Source organism: Puntigrus tetrazona, unplaced genomic scaffold, assembly GCF_018831695.1.
Source record: "Puntigrus tetrazona isolate hp1 unplaced genomic scaffold, ASM1883169v1 S000001111, whole genome shotgun sequence".
NCBI lineage: Eukaryota > Metazoa > Chordata > Actinopteri > Cypriniformes > Cyprinidae > Puntigrus > Puntigrus tetrazona.
In genome coordinates this window covers 258,542-283,955 of record NW_025048699.1, presented here as the reverse complement: position 1 = coordinate 283,955, position 25,414 = coordinate 258,542, and the positions used below count along the sequence as shown (strand labels likewise).

The following is a 25,414-nucleotide window of genomic DNA, read 5'->3' as shown; positions in this document are numbered from 1 at the left end:
GGTGCAGCTGGGAAAGATCTGCTGCTGACGGGTTAACCAGACCTCACTAGTCTCTCTAGGTTACTGCGGCACCTGCTCGCGGAGGAACAACAGAGCGTGTGTGTGTGTGTGTGTGTGTGTGTCTGCGTGTGTGTGTCTGAGCCTGTCGTTGGTGGTTTGGCTTCCTGATGGCAGTTACAGATGTCAAGAGCAAACGCTTTCAGGGTCGTCTGCGAAAATCATCTCTGTGTCGCAGGACAAATAATAATAAGCACGAGACCACGGCCCGCAAAACCAGGCATAAGGGTTCACTTTTTGAGACTGGGTGTTCATGCATCGTCTGGAAGATGAATAAATATGTTTTCCATTGACGTACGGTTTGTTGTGCAAAAACAATCTAATATTGAGAAAGTGCTTAGCAATGCATGGAAAGTATCTTTACAATACATAATTTAATTGACCATTTTGACCCATACAGTGTATTTTTGGCTATTGCTATTGCTTTTGTGCCCCAGTATTACAATATTTATTTATTAAACAATTCCATATAACTACTACTATTATTATTATTATTAAAAATACAATTAGTATAATTAAATATGCATTTAAATAATACAAATATAATATATTCTGCATATATTTCTCCATATATTTTTATTTAATTGTTATTTTTATTTAGTTTTATATTAAATGTATATTTTAATTTATATATATATATATTTTATTTCTTAAGGACATAAAATAAAATAAAAATTAAATTAAATTAAATTAAATTAGTATAATAAAATGTAATATATAAAAAAGTAATTTTATGAGATTTGAGATACAAAATTTGGACTACAAAAGTGCAAAAAAAGCATATTATATCATATTAGAGTGATTTTTGAAGATCATGTGACACTGAAGGCTGAAGTTATGATGCTGAAAATTCAGCTGCACTTCACAGAAATAAATTACAGTCTAACAGATATTTACATAGAAAACAATTATTTCCAATATTAATATTATTTCACTATTTTCACAGTATTTCTGATCAAGTAAATGCAGCCTCGGTGAGCAGAAGAGACTTTTAAAACGGCGTCAGAAATGTAACTTCCTACTAGCACAATGAAACTGACGACTAACTCAGACATCAGTCACTATTATTATATGGCTTCACCTCTCATGACCGTGCTCGATATCATCCATCATTACTAATCAGTCATATCACAGCTCACGCTTCGTCATAAAACAATGCAGAGAGAATTCCCTGCTTCCGGCTTCCTGTTTTCCCAAGTGAGGATTTCCACGCATTGATTGTGGTTTCTTGTCATCCTGAGCTCACAGAGAGCGATCAGGGTCACGGGTTCGATTACCACCGGGACAAACAAACCAAACACCAAAACCTCTCATTCAGCTACATTAAACATTCCCCTTTAAATCATAAAAATCATATCATGTTTTCCAAAAGAGGTCACATTCATACATATTAAAATATATACATTTTGTGTCTACCTTTTAATATATATATTACAAATTGAATATATATATATATATATATATATATATATATGATTAACATGATGAAAAATATATGATTCATTGTAAAAAAATAAATAAAAATAATGAGATTAATGTCTTGATAATATTGAATAGTTAAAAAAAATTAAATAAAATTATTGCCGCAATGACACTACAAAATAATTAAATATATATTAAACATAAAGATATGATGAAAGAATGCAAAAATATATAAATCATCTTGAATTTGTCACAATCGCTATGGAAAAAAAAATAAAATACAGCTGGCTTCATTAAGAAGTAGAAGTGAAATACAAAATATTTTCATGAGACAAACCCCTGTACTCTCTCTCTCTCAAACACACACACACACACACACACACACACACACACACACACTTCAGAGGAGGTCCTACCAGTAGGTTGATCTGAGTTGATCTGACAATATTTAAGCACATTTAACATGCAAGAGCTTTAAATATTAACTTGCTTTGGCGAGTAAATAATACAGATCTGCTGGTCATTTCACCTTTCACACACACACACACACACACACACACACACCACCTAGATGCACCCAGTTTGTGATAGTTTGGCATGAAATGTGACACACAGGAGCCCTGAACGAAAGCAGAAGTGAGAGGCGTCTGTCTCTCTTCATCAGCGTGAGGCTGAGAGGAGCTGAAACTAATGTTCCCACATGTTTACCTCACCGAATTATTTAAAGCAGCGCCGGCTCTCAGCGCCAAATGACACTAAAACACTCAAATGAGCTGCCGTTCGTGTCAGAGCCTTCACACACACACACACACACACACACACACACACACACGCTCACTTCAGTCTCACACAATCAACCACCTCGCTCTGAACACAATACTGTTATTACTATCATCAATATTACAGTCATAATATCTACACGAGTATCTATAACTACTATACACACACACACACACACACACACACACACACACACACATATATTTATGTAAGTTTTTGGAAAATAAAATGTCAAAATGTGGTTAAAATAATGTTACACTGTCATTCAGTGTAACAACATTTATGTAAGAATTCAAACAATGTTTTTTTTTCTGACGTGTGCATATTAAAATATATAAAATAATAAGGAAGCATATTAAATTCTATTCTAAATTCTAAAAAAATGAGCAGAGCCTAGGATAGTGGCAATTTAAAATTAGTATTAGGGAGGAAAGAAATTTATCTCATAATGTGTCATGAATAGAGTTTCAACAAGATTTCTACACAGAATGACGTTTTAGTGTAAATTTAGTAGAAAAAATATTACTGAAACAAAAACAAAATTGCAGTTAATTTAAACAGAAAGCTATTTCATTTCAGAGAATAAAACAGCGACGATTTAAAGCAGTATTACTTTGGTATTTTTCTTTTATTAAAAAACGTACAATAATTATTGCTAAAATATAAATGATCTTTTACCTAAATTGAGATGTCTAAAATTAAATAATTAATTAATGAATATAATTCCAACGGGTTATGAAATTAAATATAACTAAAAAAATTTAACTCAAGACGTTAAAACGCATCAGCGGAATAAAACTGAACAAGATTAAATCTAAGTTTTAATAAAAATAAAATAAAATAAACTATACAAATTGTTGGTTAGTAAAAATGTCAGGCTTATTTATGCTTAAAAATATAATAAATATAAATATAATTTATAATAAATATACAGTACATAAATAAATGAAAGAAAGCGTGGCGTGACAAATGAATGCAATATGTTGTCTCGTGTAAAAAAGTTTTTAAACTGAAGAAAGCCCTCTTCTCTCTAGAAGCGAAGTCCACACGAGAGTGGATCATCTTCCTGATGTCAGGTCTGTGTTTCTCTGGGACTGACACCTCGCTGTCACCCTATTCTGGGTTTAGAGGAGTCAGAGCGAGAAAGCGCTAACAAGTTAGCAATCAGCGTGGGTGACAGCACACTCCTTCACCACGGGACACACACACACACACACACACACACCTCATTCACCGCACTAACACACACACACAAAGTGGCGAGAGATCCAGACTTTCACAATGGAAGCACACACACACACACACACACACACACGCGTCTCTTTCTCTCGGCTCAGAGCAAATGGTATCAGATGTCTCAGAGTAACTCCATTAGAAAGCGATTACAGCTTAATGTCTGTCTAAACGCATTATCAACCTTCAGCCAACCTCTGAATATTTCAACATAATACCGATTTAATTCTGAAAATATAATGGACCGGCTGAGTGGATGCACGTCTGCTTACGCTCGCATTTATTCATTTACCAGCCTCCGTCTGATAAATCTGCAGCTTCGGAGCTCTCTCCTGTCTGACTAGGACCGAATCAATACGTCCATGTCACAGATTCGTTTGGGGGTTTTAATCCGGTCTAAATCAAAAATGCGTTTTTTTCCTCACGCACGCACCTTGGCTGAAATGCATGCTAATAACTGACATTTCTTGCATTGGACAGATTTTACGTCGATTTGTAAGTTGATTCGTTGCTTCGATATTGCTTCGTTCAGGCGTCATGTTCATTTTTCTCCATCCTGATTCGCTTACGTACTTAAAGCGCAGTGCATGTCAGTTTTTCCCAATTTATCAGTCGGTTAATTAACAGCAAAGTTCAAATTCGTTTCTATTTATTTTTGCATATTACGATAATAATAATATTAATCAAAAACATTTAAATTAAACATAAGATGGCTTTTATATCAAAAATATAAATATAGGTGTGTTTGTTAAATATAAAACAATAAATATAATTGCAATGGTTTGGTTTTGAAATACAATATCAGTAATATATATAAAATGACAAAATTTGGTTGAAATTTTTTTACTAATGTTAATGTAATATTAATGTAATAATTCTAACAACATGCTTATTCTGACTTGTACGTATTAAAATATATACAAAAGAATAAGGAAACATATTAAACTTTATTGTGCTTTAAATGAAAAAAATATTTTTACTGACAAAAGAAATTTATCTTCTAATGTGTCATAAATAGATTATTGTCGTAAATATGCCTGACAATATTTTTACACTGAATGGCATTTTATTGGGTAAATTTAGTAAATCAGGGAAAAATGTATAATATTTATTTTTGGCTCAGAAAAACAAAAACAAAGCTTCAATTAATTTTATTTATTTATTTTTTCGACAATTTGAAGCAGTATTAAACATGTTTAATACCTGTTTATTATTTGTATATTTTTGATAATAATAATAATAATAATAATAATATATACAAACATTTAAATTTGACATAAAGTGGCTTTTATAGTGTGTATTTACATATAAAACAATAAAAGTAATTGCAATTTTTTGAAATATAAACATTTAAACTGTGTCTATCATTAAGAAAGAAAAAAAAAAGTTGAATACAAACACTGAAATTGCATAAAAGGCCGTTTTATATTAACTGTTATTAACTATTATTCAAACGAAAGAGTAATACATTTATTTATAATAGCATTACAGCATTACAGTGCATATATTTGCATGTATTTATCACGATGCTCCTCTGCTAGCTCACTATAAGCTAGTAGTCATTGTACGCTAAATATGATAACAGCCACGTTACTGCTCATAAGATCTTTTGATTGAACTGCAACCGCATTCATATAAAAAGTAAGGAAGCTCAGACCTTATTGCGATTCTTTTATGAGATGCGCAGTACCAGTGAAGTTTTATACAAGCACCAGCTGAAAACAGCACAGGCATCTTGGGATTTAAGAAACTATATTAGTTCATCAAAATAAAAATAAAAAAAGGGATATTTTCAGCTTGGCTCAACTCGAATGTTTTGGACCGGAGCCCATCTCATTCACACACACACACACGACTCTCCGCTGAGCGAACATGTGACTCCCGCTCAGACCGATCAAGTGTTCAGTGTGTGCTTTTATACCTTTAAGTGCTTATTTTGCAGAAACAATACACAAAGAGGACCTGCGATGATCCACATCGGGAAACGGGAAGCGTTTTCTGAAGCGGTCAGAAGAGCACAGCCATGTTTGTAGCAAGGTTTGGGTCGCAATCATCCATTTTCTTTCATGCCAAAAATCATTAGGTGTTAAGTAATCCTGTATTAAGTAAAGAAATGTGTGTGGACCGTTATCAGCATGAAAAAGAGCATTGGCGATTCTTCTACTGGAGAACAAGAAATCTCGACGATTGAATCGCTTCATAAATTTACGATAAAGAGATATTTTGAAGGAATGTTCTTCATATACTGTGGATTCCAACAAAAAAGAAAAACAGTGAGAATTATCGTATTTTGGCCGGACTATGAATCATCCGAGAGAAAGCTGAACCTTCAGTCAAACAGTATCCGTTTCTTTTTTTATTGTTTCTGCTCATGGTTCTCACGGAAACGGAAATCGAATCGAAAGAAGATTCTTTTCGCTCGCCGCACGTCACAGACAATAAAAGCCCCGTAATTCGATATCTGCTGATTCAACCCAACATTTCATTCCGCGTGGTTTCTGTGAGGGGCGGGACATCGCTAGCGATTGGTCGCTTAAACTCACTACTGACCAATCACGGCTCGGCAGACAGTCATCATCAAAAGAAACTGCTATAAACTGCAATAAATGAATCGCATCAGACTTGATGTAAAGGGGACTGTTGAGAAAGCTCAGCTATTATTTATTCATTTGAGGTTTTCTCAACTTTTATCTGTTAACAGTTATTTGTTTGGTTAATATGAATTTGTTCATTCACTAAATGCCTCCTTAATAATCACAATTACAGACTGATCTCTCTCACACACACAATAAAGCAGTTTTGCAAATGAACTCTATATATATATAAGTATATATTTCCCCCCATCGATCAGGACATTTTATTTCTGAATAAAACAGTACTAAATTTATGCATACAGGAATCTTTCAGGAACTGCAAACCTCAAGGACAATGAAAATCAACAAAATGTAAAAAGACAAGTTCTTAAAAAAGTGAACAAACAGTGACATTTAAACTTACAAACCCTTCAGTTTGCCAGCATCTGTTCAGACGTATCCGTCTAGTTGGAAAACCATTTGAATGATTTCAGTTCAACTGAGTTTTCATGTAGTTTTAAATCAAAAGGTCTCTAACTCAGCAGTATTTCGACGCAAATTCATCTGCCACTTCATAGAAACTCATCCAATTACTGGGAACATGGACAGGTTGTGCTCCTCGAAAACCATCATCAGAACCACACAATGCCAAAGAAAATGCAGCTGATGTACTTCATACAACCCTTGAGACCAGAACAGACCAGATCAGTTTAGATCAGACCGGAACAGACCGGCCCAGCCCAGAACAGACCAGACCAGACCAGCCAAGACTAGACCAGAATAGACCATACCAGACTAGTCCAGAGCCTAGCCCAAAACAGAATAGAGCAGACTAGACCATACCAGCCAAGACCAGCCAAGACCAGACCAGAACAGACCAGACCAGCCCAGCCAAGACCAGACCAGAATAGACCATACCAGACTAGACCAGTCCAGAACAGACCAGTCTAGCCCAAAACAGAACAGACCAGACTAGACCATCCCGAACAGACCGAACCGAACCAAACCAAACCGAAGCAGATCTTCAGATTTTCAAGCATCTCCATCTGCGAGTAGAGAGCCGTTTTTTCATAGACTCGTTCAGCTCGGAGGGGCAGCGAGTCGATCCGTAACGCGAGTTCTGTTCACACTTCAGAAGCAGACATATGCTAAAACATTAATGTCCTTCCCGCCGCAGCCAAGAGCGCCCATATCACCATTATCCAAACAGCAGAGCGACGCCAGGCGTTACGGCACCCCAACACACCTCCGTCACACCCGGCCGACCCGTCCCACACACACACATATGGAGAGAAAGAGTCTGACCACGTGTGTGAGAGCGCAGGGCTTTTAATAGCCCGTCAACAAGATGCAAGTGACAAATAACAATATCGAGCGTGCATGTGTGCATATGTGTTTTGTGTGTGTGTGTCGGTGTGTGTGTGTGTGTGTGACATGTGTGGGCGAGTCGTTTTTGCTTAACGCTTTTACATGTGGGGAAAATCTAGCGGAGAGATGAGAAAAGAACCCAGGATCATATGAAAACAGAGAGGTTTTGGTCGTGTTTCAAATGCCTTCCTAATGTCTCCCAAATTTCTGACTCGATGACGTCTCGTGCTGACAAATTTTGAATTTGAGCCGGCGAAGCTTGCCGACGAAAAATCTGAAAGTAATCCGAAATAATACTGTGCATGACGAGAAAAGCAATGTGCAATAGAAAGTAAAAATCATGCTCATTCCCTTCTTTTTAGTTAATTTTGAAGAACTACATTACCCATAATCATGACGAGAAATCCACCAATCAGAGGAGACGCTGTTACCATGGAAACGGTTTTGGAATAAGAGCTCCTCCCACTGTATAGAGCCTAACAGAGCCTCCTCTGGCTCTCAAACTACAAACTATATAATACACTGTTTTTGATTCGATCAAATCGTTTGCAATGCATCGTGGGTTATGTAGTTCTCTTCTTAACAGATGTTTATGATGTTCGAAGAAAGATTTATTATGTTGTGACTCATCTCAGAAATGGTTGGTTTGACTTGTGACTCTACTGAAGAATGTCTAAAAATTCCACTGGAGAAAATGAGTGGGAAAAATACTTCACACTTAAGATGAAAACACAAACATGTTTGGCCTGTTAACAAGAATACTTTACATGTACGTAAAGGCAAAATGTATTATTTCTTTCTTTTAAATATTATTTAAATAAATATAAATGTATGATAAATTCTATAATTTTAATATAAAAATGTAAATTAAATAAAAAATGTAAAAATTAATTGAAGAATAAAATTGTTAAAAAAATGTTAAGTATTTAGACAGCATCTTGGTGCTATACAGAAAGCGTGTATATTTAAAAAATAAATAAATAATTGAATCCAGACAGTATGATTTTCTGCTTTGTTCCATTAATCAGGGCTGTTTCCCAGGAATGACAGAACTCTTTATGTCCAGACCTTTGATTATCCATGAAAGAGCTGTAGATGTTTGACTGTACATGTCCGTACTTGAGTTCACAACGCACACGAAAACCGAGAGCCTATTCAAGCGCTCGCACTCAGAGAACCTTCACAGCCATAACAAAACCGATTTGAGAGGTAAAGAAAGAGATGAAAAGAGAGAAACAGAGAAAAAGATACATCAAAGACTTCAGCAGCGCTGCGAAGCGGTGCATCTCCTCGCAGGAATCGTTCTCCTGTCGTTCCAAACCCACACGACAGACTTTCTATTGTGGAGCTGTTCAGGAGCTGTTCTCACAGTAACAAAGAGCCTGCTTCTCGCCAAATTAAAACATATCTTACAAATAATTCAGAAATGTATAAGTCATATGGATTTTTTTGTATCGCTATATGGAAACCTTCACTGTATTTAATTTTATTTTCTGTCAATTTTGGAGTTTAACAACGGCTGGATAAAAAAGTTAGAAATGTTACAACATGTAACATCAATGTCTAACATACCAGTTGTACTGCTAAAATATCATTACACTATATAACTGGCTGATATAACAAATTAATGTTATGACATAGTAGCATAATCCAATTTAGCAGATAAAAATGCCATCGTATAAAGTTAATGTCAAATGTAACAGTCAATTAAATTTACAATATAACATCAACTTCCAAAAAAACATCAAAATAATGTTACGATATAACATCTAAAATAAGCCTTAATAATCTAACGATATCATGTCGTCATCCAACATAACTGTCAATATAATGCTACATTAACGTCAATTAATGTTAGCGTTCAATTTAACAGTCAAAAAATGACATAATATTAAGTCAACGCCAAACATAACTGTCAATTTATTTTGCGATATAACGCTAATTTTTGAAAAAAGTCAAAATAATGTTACAATGTAACATCAACGTCAATCAATCAATTACTTTTATTTGTCCTACAAATTTCCATTAAAACAGTCAAAATAATGTTATTTTAACGTCAAATAATGTTGCGATATATAACGTCAGTGTGCAACATAACGGCCAAAATAATGTTACAATATAACATCAGCGTCCAAAATAAGTCAAAATAATGTTACGATATCATGTCGACTTCCAACATAACAGTCAAAATATAATGTTAATGCAAAAACTAAAAAACTGTCGAAATAACGTTGGAATGTTAATAATGTTACAATATAACATCAGTGTCAAATTAAACTGTTAAAAATGCTATAATATAAAGTAAAAGCCCAATGTAACTGTCAATTAATGTTACAATATAAAACCAGTGTTCAAAAACATCCAATTTAAGTGGCAAAAATGTCATTTTAATTTTATTTAATTTATTTATCTATATTTTTAGTCTGACTGTGGCTGAAAAAAGACTTCATCCAGTCTTAGAGGTTTGGAAAACCACAAGTGTGAGCGTGAAAATTTGTGAATTCGGAGCAAGATACTCCTTGAGTAACAACAACTTTAGCATTTATAATTCCCAATGATGAAATGACAACCGAACAGAAAGAAAGAAAGAGAGAATGACGCAACAAGAGAGAGAAGGTCATGTTTTCAGTACGTTTCGTGTGCATTGTGTTTGTCAGTTTGGCATCTGCCGCAGCATCGCCTTTAAAACCCAAGGCCGTGTAATTCACAGTGACGAGCGGCAATAGCCATCACGCATCTCCGTCGCTTTCTCCCTTCGCCGCTCTCTCTCTCTTCTTTAGAGAATATATCAAAACACGCCGCATGTGTGAAAGCGTTTGCGTCTGTAAACAGGTAAACATTTCCAGTCTACTCATTTGCAGGAGCTTAGCATGGTGAAAACAATTTGTGCCGTTTGAAAAACCCTCTGCAAATGAAGCTTGAAATATTTTCTTAAAGTGCCGATATGTTTCATTCACACTTCGGTTTCAAATGCGCTAAGGAGGCTTCGCTGTTTCCCGTCAAGCGTTGGTCTCTCTCTCTCTCTGCTGTCTCTCTGCTGAGAGCAATTTTCAGGGAAGCTACACGAGAACATGTTCATTACAGCGACGGGGCTCTACCTGCTCTTTGGGTTAGTGTCGGGTTCAAACTCCGTCCTGAACAGCTCGTCTTACTCTGCAGTGTGGAAACAGTTGTTCCAGAACATGTGGCGGTGAGGTGTGTGTGTGTGTGTGTGTGTGTGTGTGCGCTGGAATTCTCGGCGTAATTAAGTCCACACACACCTGCCTGCGTCCAGACGCCAGGGTGAACTCCGCACCTGTTACCGTGGAAACCGAGCGGGAACCAGACAGGGAATTCCGTAAAATCCTGAAACCGCCGACGCGGGATGGGGAAGGAATAAACGAGGGTGAAGACGGAGATATATCAAACATAATACCATACGAATGTATTTGTAGCGATTTTATGATAACACAAAAAATTAGTTTCTGGGTTGGGGATTTAATGTTACAATATACTGTCCAATGTAACACTATTAAAATGATGTTACACTATAACGCCGTTATCCGTTATAAAAGTCAATTAATGCTACAGCTTGACATCAGTGCCGATTTAGGTAAAAAAAAAATAATGTCAACCAAATGTAATGGTGAATTAATGTTCAAATTGAACATCAACATCCAATAAAGTGTTAAAATAATGTTACAATATAACGTAAATGCAGAATTTAAAATAATAGTTTAATAATTTAGACACCAAAATCCAAAATGAGTGTCAAAAAACTTCTACGGTGTAACGGCACCATCTAAAATAACCATTAAATGATGTTACAAGGTAACATCAAATCCAAAACAACTGTCAAAAAGATGTTACAACACAATATAACGTCACTGTCTGAAATAACTGTCACAAAAATGTAACAAGGTAACATCAACAGCCAAAATTAACGTCAACAGCTGAAATATCCCTGTTACAATATAATGTAAAAGCAGAATTTAAAATAATAGTTTAATAATTTAAACACCAAAATACAAAATGAGTGTCAAAAACCTGTTACAGTGTAACGGCACCATCTAAAATAACCATTAAATGATGTTACAAGGTAACACCAACATCCAAAATAACTGGCAAAAAAGTATGTTACAATATAACGTCACTGTCCGAAACAACTGTCACAAAAATGTAACAAGGTAACATCAACAGCCAAAACAATTGGCAAAATTATGTTACAATATAATGTCACTGTCTGAAATAACTGTCGAAATAACGTTACAAAGTAACATCAACATCCAAAATTACTGTCAAAAAGATTAGTTACAATACAATATAACGTCACTGTCCGAAATAACTGTCACAAGGTAACATCAACAGCCAAAATGACGTTACAATTTAACGTCAACAGCTGAAATATTCATGTTACAATATAACGTCAACCTCTGATAAATATTGTATCAATATAACATACATGTCCAGTATTACTGAAGAATATATACTGCAAGTGCTAAAGTAGTGTTACAATATAAAGTCTGAAATACTACTACAATATAACCTTAACGTTCAATATACTTACAACATCCAATATAACTGTGAAAATATAATGTCAATTTGCCATATAACTGTCGAAACATACGATATAACGTCCAAAATGATAACGTCAGCACCAAACGTAATGGCTAAATAGGGTTACGATATATAACGTCAATGTCCAATGTGACGTGCAAAAAATGTTTCCAATATAATGTCAACTGAGGATAATGTTACAATGTATATGATTCAACGCTCTTTCTCACTGACAGATGCTCATATGCACTTCTGTGTGCATGCTCTGTGAATAACATCCGCGCTTCGTAGGAAATGCTGCACGCATGAACGGTCAGACGTACTTGTTGGTCAAAACGTCTGTTTTTGAGAATGAATGTAAACAGTGTCAGAATGTCAGAATTGCGCATTTCCAGGTGTTTCCTCACGCTGTCACTTAATATTACATTTAACATTAATTAAAGAACAAACAGGAAAAACTGACACTTTTTTTAAAAGTGTGTCCAGTTACTGCATTATTATCTTTTACTCTGGCATCGAGAATCACAAAGTTACACGGTCATCTGAAAATCTCTTCATCCAGTATGTGTGTGTGTGTGTGTGTCAGTGTCTATAACAGAACACTCTGTGTTTACACTGAGCAGATCTCTGTCTTTCTGCTTTTCCCATTACCCATCAGCCCCTCCTCTCTGCCCCTCCTCAGCCAATGACCCTGATGGAGGAGAAAGAGGCCAGGAAGCCCCGCCCACCGGCCCGCCCACCCGCCGCACGCACTAAATAACAGACCTCGTTTCATTGCTGCGCCCTGAACACCTGCAAAACTTTCAGAGGGAAAAAAGAACAAGCGAGGGAGTGATAGAGAGAGAGAGAGAGAGAGAGAGAGAGAGAGAGAGAGAGAGAGAGAGAGAGAGAGAGAGATAAACGAGTATGTTTGAACACAGCGGCCAGACAAAAGCCTTTCATGAGAGAGCACTTCTGTGGGAAAAACTCCTCACAGTGTCCGGTTACATTCCTGTCTGTCTCTGCCTCTGTTTCTTTAAACAAGAACGCAAGAGCGCATAAAAAAAATTTAAATAAAAAAGAGCAGGTCATATTTCAGCCCCAAATCAAAATGCATTAATATTAAATTATGCTTTTAAAGCAAAAATTGTGACACTGTTTTCATGACAATTAAACACATTTATATACCTAACTATTATTATCCATCAATATTTTTGTAATTCTTGTTATTCACAATTGTGCTTCTCATTAGATATTTGATTATTGTTTATATATATATATATATATATATATATATATATATATATATTTTTTTTTTTTTTTTTAATTAGGAGTGCATTTAACTGAAGTTCATATTCTTGTGCATAAAGTATATTTCTTGTACATAAAGTGCATTTTTTTGTGCATTTAAAGGGCATAATAGCAAGGCAGTATTTAACGCAACACGCACAATTTAATAATCGTCAGATTACAGTAACGGTCATTTCTTTTTTAATTACGGTAAGGGTTAATTGGCCGTAATACGAATAATTGTAATGCACAAATAAGAAAAAATTAGAAAATTACACACAATTTATTTCATAGTAAATCAATTGTTTGCTGTGTTTTTTTATGATGGTTATGGTGAACTTACGCTAAAGTAAAAAGACGATTAGAATTTAAGTATTAATGTGCTAAATTGTTATAAAACGAAGTACATTTTTTATTTATTGTTTTTATGTTGTATTAAAATTGTTAAATTTGCTGCATAACATACTTTATATATTTTTCCCTTTACAAATTGTTATGAAATACGACCCTGACATATTTACGTAAAAGAAATGCGAATAAAAACTAATTCAGAAGTCCACAATTTTTGAGTTTCTGAACGTTTCTCTGCCGTCGATCTCCTATCTGCGGTTTCTGTACGACGTTTAAAGCGCCTAACCTCAGCGGGTTTGATTCCTGCTCTACGTGCCACGACACACGCGCAAAGCAAACAGCTTCTTAAATACATATTTATTGGATAATTAGGACTGTAATTGGTTCAAGCTGTAAAGAGACGGACGTTAAACCAGCAACTGCAGCAAAAATTAGCGCTTGGAAAAACAGTAGCACGTACTGCCCACACCGCGAAAGTGAGAAAAACACACACACACAAACGTCAAACACACATAAACAAACACATAAAACACACGCAAGGGCTTTCTACGATTGCAAATGGCTTCACACGCGCGCACACACACGCACACACACACACACAAGCATGCATGCATGCAAACGGCAGCCATAACCAAAGCACTGATGGAATGGAATGTCAATGGCGTCACAGACACACACACACACACTCATGCACACACACATACACACTGCCAGATGTTCAACTGCCTTTTAGGAAAACCAAGATGAGATTTCCTCTCGACTTACACACACACACACGCAGATAATCCGAACACTTCACTTCAACCTGACACTTCCTGAAATTCCAGTCATGCACGACAACATGTGAACAACTGCAGGAATTTCACTCCTAAACCAAGCCTCTTCTGCCTAATAGAAAAGTTTCAACTTCACTAGTTACACGGCAATTAAGAGAAACCCTTATAAAACAGAGGATTTGTCAAACCATGCTGAAACACACAGAGCAACAGCAGCAGCACAACCTCACCGAGACGCCACTAGAATGTTTGTGCATATTTTATGTATACTTTTTAGGATTGAAACGCATCGGCAGTAAATAGCACTAAAAACAATATTATAAATACAAAAATATATAGAAAGAATATCTAATATTGCTTAAGTATTATATGAAAATATTATACAATCTTGATGTATAGTTTACATAATATTATGTTATTTTATTACTGGACACATTCAATAATAATAATAATAAACTTTTGTTTAATGAGTTTTATGATTAAATAAAACAACGTTATATTACTATTTGAATATATATATATATATATATATATATATATATATATATATATATATATATATATATATATATATATGCTACTTTTTTATTTTTATTGTTTACCTAGTTGTATATATCGGTAACACTTTACAATAAGGTGTCATTTGTTTTAACTAACTTTTATTACACTATCTATTAATCTTTGAAAACACAGTGCCTTAACTAACGTTAACAAACACAACTTGCGATTTTAAAAAAGCATTAATAAACGCTACAGTTAAGATTAATAAATGCTGTAGATGTATTGTTCATTCTTAGTTCACGTTTACTAATGTTGCTAGCTAATGTTAAGTAATGAAAGTGCGCTTGCTGTAAACCAATATTGTCGTAAAATGTATTATGATTGCATTTAATGTCCCCCGTAATGTTCCAAATATACGATATATCATGGAAAAATAATAAAACAAATCAAAGCAGACACGCAGCAATTCTTTTTACACAGAGCTCTTTTTACAAACACAACATCAGTGATACCAGCAACACACACACACACACACACACACACACACACACACACACACACGCACGCGAGCGCGCTAGCATTAGCCTCTGTCACTGCTCAATTACAGCAAGCATTACAGTGGCACATCTTCCAGCAGCACACTTGACAATATCCAAACAAGTCAGTGGTTTTAATTAAAAGTTCTCTGTTTCAGCGTGCTCCTCACCTGCCGTGTTAATTACACACGGTGCTGCTGTTCCTCTGCCTTTATTTTCAGACGGCTAATTACACTTTTTTGAGTCTCTTCACCTTCACTTCTATGAGCAGGTGCGGCGACAAAACAAGGTGCGCTGTTCCCACCCCACCGCGATTCGTTAAGGACAAGACCGCTCGTTAACACGCGGACATCTTACTCTTACCTCCAGCGCTTCTGAGGAACAACAGAGCTCGGAAAAAGCTCCGAATGAGACTCTATTGAAACTAATTGCTCCTTTATAACTCGTGAGACGCAAATGAGACATAATCGAGAATCGTAGTAACCACGCCGTGTCAATGAGTTAAAGCTTAGAGGTTGCTCTTTCATAACGCAGGAGACACAATAGAGAAGAATCGGCCTGGTAAAAATGGCTTATAAAAAGAATAGTGTGAGTTCACATTGATTGAAAAATGCAGTCCAATTGAAGTTTGTTTGTATAGCGCTGCTCGCGATGCTAATCGCAGCTTTAGAGCAAATATTACGTTTCTACATTAAAATTTCTGAGTAGGTGTGGCAGAAAAGTACGGTAATTAAATGTAATCAAACAAACACTATTAACCGCAATGATTATATCAACCCCCGAGAGCAAAAGCGGCGGCACAGGTATGTTCGTAGCAATAGACGACAATACTTTATATGCATACATTGCATACAAAAATGATTAGTAAAATAGTCCCCGGCTTGAAAGACACGCTCGATGTGCACGCAACTTTTCACTTTTTGTACACGATGTAACTACAGAAGAGTCAGGTTTGAAATAAGAAAACTATGGAAACTGCAATGCTAACGGTCTAATCGGATTCAATGATCTATGCTAAGCTACGCTAAAAGCGGATATCGGCTGAATAGATATAATCGGCTGAATAACGCAACTTTTCACTTTCCGCCCGTCTTTGTACGCAATGTAACTACAGAAGGGCCAGGATGGAAATAGGAAAACTATGGAAACTCTTGAACGCGATGCTAACGGTCTAATCGGATTCAATGATCTATGCTAAGCTACGCTAAAAGCGGAGATCGGCTGAATAGATATAATCGGCTGAATAACGCAACTTTTCACTTTTTGTACACGATGTAACTACAGAAGAGTCAGGTTTGAAATAAGAAAACTATGGAAACTGCAATGCTAACGGTCTAATCGGATTCAATGATCTATGCTAAGCTACGCTAAAAGCGGATATCGGCTGAATAGATATAATCGGCTGAATAACGCAACTTTTCACTTTCCGCCCGTCTTTGTACGCAATGTAACTACAGAAGGGCCAGGATGGAAATAGGAAAACTATGGAAACTCTTCAATGATCTATGCTAAGCTACGCTACAAGCGGAGATCGGCTGAATAGATTCAAAAGCGATAAAACTCAACTTATTAAGTCGGAAAATGAGCCTATTTACAAAAAAAAGGAGTGTTCCTTTAACCGTGTGTTTAGGAACCTGTTTGGAAAAGGCAGGGCTATTGTGAACGAGAGCGTGTGATGGGCGTTTCCCATCAACCCTCATTACCCACAATGCACTCTGACCCAATTGTTATTTCACGAGGGTGCTGAATCACTGCAGACAGTGGCGTCTTTAGTCGGTACACTTTCCCAGGCCGTATTTTCAGTCATTCATTACGACTCCGGCCTGGACGGGATCAGATACGACACAGTCCAGTTCAGGCTTTGTGCAAAACAAATAAAACAATAACACTCAATTATACGGAAGTGAATGGAAGTGAACGGATTGAAGCGGAGCGCCGGCCCGCATTAACCGAACCCGACAGATGGAAAGCGGACTATATTACCCATCACGCACCAGATCAGATCAGACTGGACCCGACTAGCTGAACTAAACAAGGCTCTAATGGAAAAGCCCTTAGATAAAGCACGGCGAGCAGATCTAAGAGTAAGTGAAGGTGAAAAGCTGCCTCCTTCGCACTCAGGAGACCGGCGCACAAAAACAGGAAGTAGCTCTGCATACACTTCCTGTCAGGCATCAGCGTCTGTCCAAAACAACTGCTCACTCGGCCTTCGACATCAACCTGTTTACGACATCAGTGTTTTAATCGCGCTTATATTTTCCTGACGATGTTTTTTTTGGAGACCCGCGTTATCAAGGTTATTCTGGGAAAATGAAATATTAAACGACAAAAGTCAAATGTTAAAATGGATTTGAATCACGGCAAAAACTTATTGTCTAAATCAGTGCATTAAAATAACCTTAAAACAAGCTGCATTTAGTTTAGGCAAACGTGTAAGTCATTAAATTAAATTAAATTAAATTAAATTAAATTAAATTAAATTAAATTAAATTAAATTAAAAAATAAAAATAAATAAAATAAAATAAGAAATACGTTTATTTTTATTTATCGCTTTTTTCATGCCAAAAACTTAAAAACTAAATACAAGTATAACAAATACAACGAAAACCAGAACAAACAAACAAACAAACAAATACATTTATTACATCGTAATAAACATACTAAGTTATACTAAACAACTCTTTAAGTGGGTTTGCTTCGTAAAAGAGTTTTCTGCATACATTAAATGCCGGACTATAAGATAATACGATCATTTTACGTTAATTTTTTTTAGAGAATGTATTTTGTGCATGCATGACTTACGCTTTAAAACAAGGGTAAAAATTGCTAATTGGATACAGAAAAAAATTGTAAATAATAAATACAATAAATAGGGTGTTCGAGGATGTTAAATAATGAAAAGGAAATCAGAAACAACAGCAAAAAAAAACTATGTATAATAAATTAAATGAACAACAAATAATAAAAAAAAACCTTTTTAGGATATTAAGTAATAACAAAATAAACGAGTGGCAAATATGCAGTTTTTAAATACTAAAAAAGTAATAAAGAACAGTCGATTTAAAGGATGTTAAATAATATAAAACAGCGAAAAAAATATATATTAACTTGTTTAATTTTATGGATATTAAACGTTAACGTTTTGTTTACATAATATACGTGTGTACTGTGTATATTTATTATGCATATATACACGCAAACGCATGCATGTAAATATTTAAGTTTATATTGTTGTAAAAATATTTAAAATATAAATGTATATACATGTAAATGCATGCTTTGTGTGTGTATATACATGCATAATAAATATAAACAGTACAAACATGCAAAAAAAAAAAAAAAAAAACTTTAATTTTAGATGCAACTAATCCGAATGACAGCACTAATGCGTACAAAGCGCTTATTGTGTTCGTTTATTAAATATTAAAGACAGTTGCGGTAAACCCCGTAGTTTTTAAACTAGCTGTCAAGTAAAAAGTAAACACGGATCACCGTATATTTGCCGTAATAGCATGATGAATGGTTCACAGTATAGTCCAGCGACACCAATTAAGAGTCGCTCGTGACTAATCAACATGCGGCGAGTGTTGCGTCTGGACCCGTCCCAAAGCGTTCCAGCACAAACAGGTCTAAGAGCCCCGTTTCCAGGTCAAACAAACAGCGTGTGAGAGCCTTATCAAAGCAGCGCAGAGATAAAGAGCAAGAAACATATTCACAAACACACACTCGCAGACGTTTAATCACAAAGGAAGTGGGCTACAGGACACAACAATGTCAACAGAGCGCTGGGAAACTGACTCCGCTGACGTAACTCTGGAGGACACGCAGGACACCGGCGACCAGTGAAGAAAACAACACTCGCTATTGTGCCGAGAGCCGCTCTGACGTGACTGTGCTGCTCAGAAATGCACTTTTTATTAAGAGTTACCCTCGCTTCGAGATCGGAGAGAGACGCTCTTAAAAGCAAATAAGGGAGATGTCATCTCTTTCTGGCCTTAAGGGCCTTTCGTCGTTGCATTTAGACGAAAAGGTTTCTTCTGCGGCATTTTCGAATATTTTTTTTCCATTTGAAACATCGTTTTGTAGCTAACATGCGTTGAAGCGCAATTGATTTCCGTGATTTTCAGCATCATTACTGCCGCCTTCCTTCAGAAATGCTCATAATGCACTGATCTGCTGCCGCGATACATTTCTGTGTTTTTTCCAGGACGCAGAAAGTTCGAAAGAACGGCGTTTATTAGCATTAGCATATCAACGTCGCTTTCGACCAACTTCATGCATCCTTGCTGAATTAAAGCGTTCATTTCTTTCCGTATTTTAGATCTCACTTACCCCAAACTTTTCAATGTGTCACAGTTTCCACAAAAACGTTGTGCGGCACAACACCGATAATAATCAGAAATGTTTCCGGCGCAGAAAATCGGTATATTATTATGATTTCCGAAGGATTACGTGACGCTGTAGGCCGCGGTAATGATGCAGAAAATCCCAAATATAAATTACAATTTAACACGCATTCACTTAAAAAGCTATTTTCTTAAACCGTAAAAATATATCACAATTTTACAGTTTTTCTTGTATTTTTGCTCCAACGAACGCAGCCTTGAGCAGAAGAGACGTCTTTTAAAAATCATTTGACCAGCAGTGTACCATACAGGATATTACGAAATATCAATCTCACTACGGGGGCATTTTTTTTTTTTTAATATCTGGGGCATTTTCAGCGTCACTTTTGCCCTGAGCCCTGGTTAAATTTACTTTCAGCAAGAAAAAAAAAAAGAAAAGCAGTGAATTTGGGACAGATGGTATAAAATACAGTCAGAGGCCAGAAAATCAGAGCAGCTGAACAAAAGCAGCGGGAACCGAAGATCCTCTTGATCAAGGATGAACTGATTTCTTATATAAAGCAGAGATGGCTCACCCTGTGCATTCATTCATTTTCTGTATTGACATCCGTAAGGTCATCCAGGGACCGCGCGGATAGCGAAGACAGCTTGGTTCTGCTGTAGTGAACTGAACTCATCAGTGAGACAATGAAAGTGAAGTGAGATTTTCCCCACAGCGCTGACGTAATGCAAGCGTCCTGGCATCTCTTCTCCGCGAGCTCGGCGTGACGTCTCTAGACGGCTAATAATAAAGCCCGAGCATTCTTAGCATAGACGCTACGGCGTTTGGAGGAACGGCTGAACTCGAGTGGCCCGCATGACAAAAGCGCTTCGTATTTTCATGTTCATTCGAAGTTGGGAGGATCTGATTGCGTCGAGCTTCACACTGATTGCTGTTAAAATGCAGAAACACTGACAAACACTTCAGCGCGAGGCATTTAAAGTCTCCTACAAGCGAAGGAACTCAGAAAACACCATTTATAAAAATAAATGAATGAAAAAAACGGTGAAAGTAGTGAATAAATAGATAAATGCATTTCAATATTTCTAAGAATTAAAATAATTCTCATAAATAAATAAATAAGAATTATTTTAATTAATACAAATATAATAAATACAAATATATTTATGCATTTAAATATTTATAAAATATATTTATTTAAATATTTATATTAAGTCTCATTATATGAATGTGAGCATTTAAAACATTTTTTTTTCTATTAATCGCGTTCTAGATAAACGTTTTAGTTTACAGAATGTGTGTGTTGAGTAGATTTATTACGTCTATACATAAATACACACGTACAGTACGTATTTAGAAAACATTTATATAATTTATACGATATGTACTGAATGTGCTCGATACATAAACATGACATTTTTATTAAATATATACACGCATGCGTGTGTATATCTACATTTATACACACACACACACACACACACACACACACACAAAGTGTATTTTGTATGTGCACTGATAACTTCACGCAAGCACCCGTCTTTCTGAAGTCATCCAAATTAAAGCCGCATTTCATTAAAAAGCAGCGTTTGACTTTGGCATGACTTCGGGAGATCACACAGACCTCTCAAGTTTCGTCGTTTCAACCCGAAAAAGCGTGCTTAAGAAGGACACTTTCAGCCAACTTTATCTCACACAAAGCAAAAAAAAGCCGTGCAGAAATAACCCTGAAGAAGCCTGAAGAAGCCTGAAAAGCGGACTATTACAAGCCGGCTCATTATTAGCATTAGATTGTAGCAATAATATTGCTATTACAAGCTAAAAACGCTCATTAATTCCTAATCTGGGGCACAATTAAAGGGTTTGATATTCGTCTGCATCTCTCCCCCTCGCCGCCTCGGCTCGCTGCGAGAAAGACAAAGCCGCTCTGAGAGGTGCTGGATTGTGGGAGGAGAAATCTTCTTCTCTCTCTTCATCTCTGCGCTTAACGCAATCGCCGGCGCTTGACTGACAAGCAGAACCAAAACAGAGCGATGCAAATAGCAGCAGGCTTTGCGCCCGCCGCTTTTTTTTTTTCCGGCCCGTTATTAAAATAACCCCACTTTTTCAGCGCGGCTTAATAAGCCACGGCTGTTAGCGGAACAAACGCGCGCGCCGGGGCCTGTATCCGAAATCTCCGAGACTGGCACGGGATAAGCACCACGCGAAATTCAGCAGCGTGCCCACACGCTCCTGTTATTTATTTCTTCCGCGCCGTTCTCTTTCCCCTCTCTTTTTCTCGGCGATTCACACTTTTCCCAGCGTTTTCCGAGCCAAGTTGCATGGCAACAGGGTAGCTGTAGTTTGCAGACCCCCCTCCATCCTCTTTCCCCCGACTTTTTCCAACAGCGCAAAACTGCGACACAATTCAGGGCGAAAGCGCAGGAACCGAGGGGGGGGGGGGCGGCATGCAAATGACCGAACCCTAAACAACACTCAAGTCTGAAGAAAACAATAGCAGGCATTGAAAACACGAAAAGGCCGCGAGTATCCGTCTCTGCCCTCCATCTGTGCATGCGGATCACGACGGCGATGCATCCGAAAACAAATGCATGCCGGAAAAAAAAAAAAACAACAACAACAACAACAAAAAAGCACGGTTGCTTTCCGAACGCACTTCCGGGGGGTCAAGGTCGTCGCTTTTTTTTGTTTCGTTTTTTTTTGTGGATGCAACTATCCGCAACGCTCATCAGAAGAGGAATTACGAGGCAAATAAAACGTCAGGTTTTCTAAAAGGAAATCTAAGGAAGCCCGCAGGTGCAGAATCCATATTGCACGAATTATGCATGAGCGTGTTTGTGCAGAAAACAAGCCCCGGCGCCGTCGTCGAACCCAAACATCTGCCACAACAATCAAACTCGCATCACAACGCGAAATTCTCACACACCTGAAGTTTGCACGCACACGCACGCACACACACACACATGCATCGCATATTTAAACCCGAGCTGTAATCGCTCGGCGGGCCGTCACACAAAAAAACACACACACACACGAGGCTGGGTTGCATTCGACATACTTGAGCCAGAGAAATGTCCGCTTCCCAGGGACGTGGGTCCGTTCTTCCCGCTGCTGACAGGAGGGGAAAACATCTACAAAACAATCATGACAACACATTAAAAACTTTCACAGCCCGCGCCCGAATCAAAGAATGCAAAACACACACAGGTTAAAAGCATCCCAAACATGCCAATCACAGCACAATGCATTGCTCTAGCTCACAAATGCATGCAGTTTCATTTGCTTAACCTACGTTAAAAGTCGATTGCAATGTCAAAACCAAGCCAAATTGCAGCGTCCTGAGTGCAGAAACTAGCCTGACTGTCACTTCAGCCTCCGTCTGTCTGAATGGAGCCGCTGCACGCAGACAGCTGGGATATTTTTGGAGCCGTGGCTTCATAAAAACACATTTCCTGAGTGAAAACTTCCCAAAAGCATTTCTCACAGGATGCACATTTTGCTCTTTCTGTGTTTTCTCTCTCTTTCTTTCTGTCTTTTTTTTTTTTTTTACTGAAACAGAGAGTAGTATCTACTCTAGCCTTGTCAAAAAAAAAAAAAAAAAAAACGTTCCGATGGAATTCCCGTCGGGATTTGGAAGAAATCCTAATGGGATCGATCTAGAATTCCAGAAGCGCGTTAGGAGTGACTCCAAATTACAACGACGAGGAATTCCATCAGAAAGCGTTTATTTTCTGTTTCAAGGTTCAACACAACATTGATACGACTCTGTTAAAGAAAAGGGAATGAAACACAAGAAAAGACTGAATAAAGTGGGATATACTACCATTGATGTGGGGAACATTTTCAAATCGCTGTTTCGCATCTATAAGACAACAGAATTACTAATGCAACATCACATCTATCAAATCCACACAAGCTTTTTTCTTTTTTGCAACTTTCTTTCAGATTTCAAATGCAATTTACGCGGCGCAAGAAAAGTCATCTTACAAGACTTCTACTGAATCATTTTTTTGCGCGCAGAAACACAATGAAATGTGACAAAACGAAACAAAGTGTGATCATTGACCTCCGGCGTGCAGAAGCGCGAAGTGACTTACCGCGCTGAAATCCAGCAAATCGCTCAGTTCTTTATCCGTCCCTAACGCGGCCATTCTCTGATGATGATGATGGTGATGATGATGGTGATGATGCATTTTTAGAAATATCACATAAACCTAAAAACATGGAAACAGATCGCAATGAGAAAACACCCGATCAGGAGGAGCGTGTCTGATCTTCAGAAACACACACACACACACGCACGCACGCACACACGCGCACGCGCGCGCACGCACGCACACACGGACCCACGGAACGATCGAGCCCCAAAAAAAATCCACTCCGCGCGAAAAAGACACCGCGGTTCAGAGCGACGTTTCGCCACGAGGTGAAGCGGACGCGCAGGTGTCCGGCCGCGAACAAAGTCTCTCCAAGTGTCCCTCCGGCTTCGGCGATCCCGACCGAGGCGCGCGTTCGCGAACGGAGGGAGAGCGCGGATCGAATAAACGCGCGGATCAGCCCGCGACGCGTTTCTCTCTGGCTCCCGGAGTGTTTTGCCGACAGGGCGGCGAAGCGGCGTTCCTCCGGATCAGCGCGCGCGCTTACGGCCGTCCACTGCGCGAGCGCTCCGAACAGACGCGGCGCGCGAGGAACGGCGCAACTTTGACTGCCGCGACCTCGCGGAGAACGCTTGCGTCGAGACAGGAGAGTTTCGGCGGTCGTTTCATATCTGTGCGCGCGGCGTGGAGAGCAAGTGACAGCTGAAGGAAGCTCAGAGTCGACTTTGGGTCACTTCGGGGTTTTTTGTTTTTTCTTTTTGCCTGAACAGAAAAAAAAAACGCTTTATATCGCTTTTGATCTTCGCGTTGAGAAAAAAGAGAGAAAGAAAGTAATGCGAATGAATTGAGGGGGAAAGGAAACAGAAAGGGGAAAAAGGAAATTATTTTATAAAACGTATTTTATTTGTGCGCGCTATGGAGAACGAACGACAGATGAAGGAAGCTTAGAGTCAACTCTGGGTCACTTCATTTCTTTTTCTGAATAGAGAAAAAACGTGGAAAATAAATTAAAAACAAATAAAAGAAGAAAAATAACAGGGGGATTATATATATATATATATATATATATATATATATATATATATATATATATATATATATATATATATATATATATATATAATGAGAGAGAGATGAGAGAGAAATGGTTGCCTTTGACCTTTTCAAATATTGGCATAAAAATGCATAAATAAAAATTAATCAATTAATTAAAAATTATTTAGAAAATTAATAGGGGAAAAGCATTTTAATCACTTTTGACCTGAAAAAATAATAATTAAAAAAAAAAATATATATATAAATATATACAATTTAGAAGAGAAATAAATATATATTAACAAAAACATTAAAATTAATTAATTTGATCTTGAAATATAACAGCTTGGCTCTATAACTAATAACATGCAGGTAACACTGGTCTTCTAACGTGACTTTAGGCCTCGGCTGATGTTTTCTGCTCAAAAGCTTCATGCCGACACAAAGCACTGCAGCACTTTCCCAAACACCTGTAGTGCTGCAACAGATTGTTTTGCATAAGTGGAGATGAATAGAGTTTTTCCCCCCCCCT

At 37.3% G+C, this 25,414-nt stretch overlaps 1 protein-coding gene across 8 annotated transcripts in view; it reads right to left on the bottom strand.

The window, feature by feature from the left end:
• LOC122340985 (transcription factor 4-like) overlaps positions 1-24,544 on the bottom strand; it is a 140,466-nt gene extending 115,922 nt beyond the window's left edge. For 3 of the 8 annotated variants that reach the window (XM_043234252.1, XM_043234249.1, XM_043234254.1), the window contains exons 1-3: positions 23,848-24,544; positions 23,574-23,612; positions 22,809-22,881 (exon numbers count right to left, since the gene is read on the bottom strand). In XM_043234252.1, coding sequence (XP_043090187.1) covers positions 22,809-22,881; positions 23,574-23,612; positions 23,848-23,943 — 208 coding nt within the window. In that variant the 5' untranslated portion in view covers positions 23,944-24,544. Of the gene's footprint in view, positions 1-22,808; positions 22,882-23,042; positions 23,181-23,573; positions 23,613-23,847 lie in introns of those variants that run through there. The other 5 variants (XM_043234251.1, XM_043234248.1, XM_043234253.1 and 2 more) reach the window with 5 other exon arrangements.
• Positions 24,545-25,414: the final 870 nt, after the last annotated feature.